General features: G+C 59.7%; 2 protein-coding genes across 2 annotated transcripts in view; both read right to left on the reverse strand.

Annotated features, from left to right (window-relative positions):
- EHMT2 (euchromatic histone lysine methyltransferase 2) overlaps nucleotides 1–1,787 on the reverse strand; it is a 15,940-nt gene extending 14,153 nt beyond the window's left edge. The window contains exon 1 of the mRNA XM_004711804.2: nucleotides 1,769–1,787. Within this exon, the coding sequence (XP_004711861.1) occupies nucleotides 1,769–1,787 (19 nt within the window). The remainder of the gene's footprint in view (nucleotides 1–1,768) is intronic.
- On the reverse strand, nucleotides 1,728–3,670 carry ZBTB12 (zinc finger and BTB domain containing 12). Its single transcript, XM_004711716.3, has one exon. It carries the CDS (start codon nucleotides 3,447–3,449, stop codon nucleotides 2,070–2,072), a length of 1,380 nt encoding a protein of 459 aa, XP_004711773.1. The 5' UTR covers nucleotides 3,450–3,670; the 3' UTR covers nucleotides 1,728–2,069.
- Between the last annotated feature and the right edge of the window lie 153 nt (nucleotides 3,671–3,823).

Raw genomic sequence — 3,823 nt, forward strand, 5'->3', positions numbered from 1 at the left:
AAGGGCCTTAAAGGGGCCGCGGCGCGCTTGCTGGCCATTTTCCCCGGGGAGCGGCCCTGGAAATGGCGCGGGCGCAACGCCGCTGGGGGCCTGTGCGCGCTTCAGCTCTGCGCGGAGCCGAGGGCGAGGCCTGGCCGCGTCTAGGTGTGGCTTCTCCAGCCCTACCTGGGCCTCGGTAGCTAGCGGCCCTGGGCAGCGGCTGGATGGGTTGTCTGGCGGCCCCCGTGCGCCTCTGCTAGTCTGCTGCTTTGCTGAGTTTCTAGTTTCTGGGTCACCAGATAGAAGGGTCGGAGACCCCACTTTCGGCCTCGCCACACTCACGTGCAGGAAGCGACCCTCGGGGAAACCACCTTTGCTCTTGGCGGGGTCTAACCTGCTGCTTCATGCCCCCCTGGAGGAGGGTTCGGGGACCTGGAACTAAATGTCTGTTTATTGCCGGGCTTGTTGCGGCCTCTTACGCACCAGGGCTCCAGGTGAGCCCCCAGAGAGTCCTTACCCTCTGCTTACCTGGCAGTCAGAAATCTAACTAGACACCTGGCAAGGAAAGTCAGACACGCCCTGGGTCATACGTAGCCCAACTGTCAACGGAAGCATGGGTGTTATAACTAAACCCACCACCTTGGCACTGGTCTCTGGAGAGCCGTCTGGTCTAAATATGGCGTTCTGACCAAAGTTTGCAAATAGCTCTATGATTTCATTCGCACGCAGCGTTACATGTGGGCAGGTATGTGGCTGGGCTCTGGGGCACCTGGGGCCAATTCAAGGCCTTCTGGGAACTGTAGTACTCTGGTTTTGAAACGATTCCAGAGGTTTCTGGGACTTGTAGTCTTGCCGGAACGCTTCGCCCAAACATAGCGCTTTTTTTAAACGTGCCCTCTCGCCCCTCAGTGTGGACCTGGTCCCTGGTCCAAAGACACACAAGCTCCAGCCCAGAATTCACTGTGTGTATTAAGACCTGCCTGAGGACCAAAGTCCTCAAACAGGTGCTCATGTCTATCACACACTTGCCAAGCAACTGTACACGTGTGCAAGAATCCTCCGCCAGGGGTTCCACTTACAAGACACTGTCCTAGGCCAGAGGAGCCCTGCAACACCCCCTCCCCCAAAATTAGCCCCCTGCAGCCACTGGACCTGCATGAACTGTGACACCTGGGGACAATGAGCAGCAGGGGAGGCTGTCTCGGGTGGGATGCTTATAGAATTGTGCGGCGGGGACAGGCCACCATACACGCAGGTACCAGAGTATGAAGGAAAATCAAGTTTTTTGTGCTTTTTTTTATTTTGTGGAAAATAAAAGAAAAACTAAAACCCCCCAACTCCAGAAAAAATCCTAAAAAATACGTTTTGTTTTCTTAAAAAATACTGTATAAGTCTCCACTGCTCTCCAACAGCTTTTCGGTGCCCTTTCTTCTAGGGTGCCCTCCCCCACCCCTTTCCCAGTGTCTACCCAGGATGCTCACTCTCTTACCTGGGACCTTACGTTGACCTTAGCATTTGTACCCAGTCCCCTTCCCCCAGCATGCAAGAGCTGTCTCTCCCTTCCTCTTGTCTAGGAGCCAACCATCGTTCCCTCTACCACTCCCTCACCCAAGGATCTATTCTAAGGAGGAGCATGTCTACGGCCCCTTACCAATTTCCCTCCCTAGCCCCACCCACCCTACTTCATGAAACGCCAGACCACCTCCGGGGCGGCCTTCGCCCAGGAAAAAGAAAAGCATTTGCCAGTCTTTTTTTTTTCTTCTATTCATTCTATCTATCGGACCCTTACCCTCCCTCCACTTGTCCATGCACCTCTAAGGGAAGAAAAGCAAGCTTGCTCCGTGGCCCTATCTTGTCTTGGTCTTCCCAAAGAGCCCCTCCATCTCTTGTCCTTCAGCTGGGAAGAAGCTGGATCTTCTCCTCAAGGGACCTCCGCCCCCTCCCTCAGAAAGTGTCCGCTCAAGTTCCCCAAGGTACCTTTCTGCTCCAGGCTCCCCACCCCCCCTAGTCTCCCAGGCAACAGGAAGCGTCTTCCCACCCAGCCCAGGAATCCCAGCCTTTGCGCCTGCCTCGCTGGCCACTGGCGCTAGCTAGCGGATGAGGACGTTGATTTCGGCCACGCTGGCCTCCAGCACATTCTCGGCTGTGGTTTTACCATGTTGCTCCTTGAGGTGTCTCCTGATGGCCGGCTTGTGGGCGAAGCGCACGTCGCAGTAGGAGCAGCGGTATGGCCGCGCGCCGGAATGCAGGTTGAGGTGGTCGTGCAGCGTGGACTTCTGCGTGAAGCACTTGCCGCAGATGCCACAGGAGTGCGACTTGACGCCGCGGTGCACGTTCATGTGGCGGTTGAGGTTGCTGCTGTGGTTGAACTGCTTGCCGCAGCGCGGGCACATGAAGATGAAGTGCTGAGCCCGCATGTGGAAGACCAGCTTCTCCACGCCCTGGAACACTTCGGAGCACTTGGTGCACTTGATGTTCTTCAGCGGGTTCCCACCGGAGAAGCCCCCGGGCAGGGGGCCCCGGCTGCCCCCTGCACCCAGGCTGCCCCCCGCCCCCCGGGCAGCCATGGCCACCGCTGCTGCCTCCACTAGGCCAGAGGTGGCCCCCACACTTGCCCGGCCACCGGGGATCAACAGCAGACCCTCCCCTTCTGCGTCCTCGGACAGGCTGTAGCAGGCCTTCACCACACCCTGCGGAGGGGCCACAGGGCTGGGGGGCACGCTACTCTGGGCCAGTTCTCCGAGGTGGCTGCCCACAGAGGCCCCAAGGCCTAAGCCCCCACCTAGGCCTCCAGGGGGTTTGAGCCGGTGGGCCACCTCCAGGGCCGACTCCACCTTGACGATGCAGATGTCAGATACATCCTCGTCCTCATCCTCATCTTCCTCCTCGGCCTTCAGCTCCAGGTCCTCATCCAGAGGAAACTCTAGCTTCACAGGCCTAAGAAGTGGAGGGGGTAGAGGAGGTGGGGGAGGGGGCTTGGGGGCCGGTTTGGGGGTCCTGGCAGGAGGGAGGAGGGACTTGGTGGCGCTGACCCCGCTGACAAGGCTGGCCTCACTGACCCCATCTTCTTTGAGGCCAATTTTGGGCTCGATGAACTGGCTGAGGGCATTCCGGCATTTCTCCACCACATGTTCCATCTGCAGGTAGGAGGCGGCAGTCAGATAGTTCACGATGTCCCTGACGGCGAATTCCAGGGCGCCGGTGTAGCAGGAGAGGAGCAGGTCGGCCACTATGCGCGCACTGTGCATCAGCGAGACCTGCAGCTCGGAGCTGGGGTTCAGCAGGAACTGGTCTCGCAGGAATGGAGAGCAGGCGGCCAGGATGACCTTGTGGCCACGGAACTTGAGGCTGTCCGCCACAATGGTCACATCGCAAAATCGCTCCTCTGCGCGGAGCTGGTTCATGTTGCGAAGCGTAGCAGCCTCGTGGCCAGGCAACTGGAAGCGCAGGACCTCCACCCCAGAAGCCATTGTGGTGGGGGTGGGCGACCCTGGTTGGGAAGGAAACGGGTCAGAGACAAAGGTCTCTGGCTCTCCAAAGCGCTAGGTCTCTAGCTCCCATTCTTGCCCGGCCTCCCCCAGAAGTCTTCCAGACTCGTCCTCAGTTTCCCTGGGCTGCCCCAGTACCAGGGGAGGCGCTCTGCCTTGGAGAGGGAGGCGTGGTTCCCGGGGGCGGGGCAGCGGCGTCCACACCCCCCACCCCTGCCAGGCAGACAGCGAGGTTGCAGGAGGCCCCAGTACCCACGGCCGAGGGACCGGAGGAGGGGGTCCGAGGCCTGGGGCTCGGAGGCTGAGGCTGCCGGGATTGCATGCTCTTCCCACCCCGCCCCCCGTAACCCGCAGCC

Source organism: Echinops telfairi, unplaced genomic scaffold, assembly GCF_000313985.2.
Source record: "Echinops telfairi isolate 266 unplaced genomic scaffold, ASM31398v2 ScPeMD7_655;HRSCAF=1070, whole genome shotgun sequence".
Lineage (NCBI taxonomy): Eukaryota > Metazoa > Chordata > Mammalia > Afrosoricida > Tenrecidae > Echinops > Echinops telfairi.

Excerpts from the sequence above, each read along its gene's own strand:
- ZBTB12 (XM_004711716.3), bottom strand. The coding sequence starts at position 3,449 with ATGGCTTCTGGGGTGGAGGTCCTGCGCTTCCAGTTGCCTGGCCACGAG.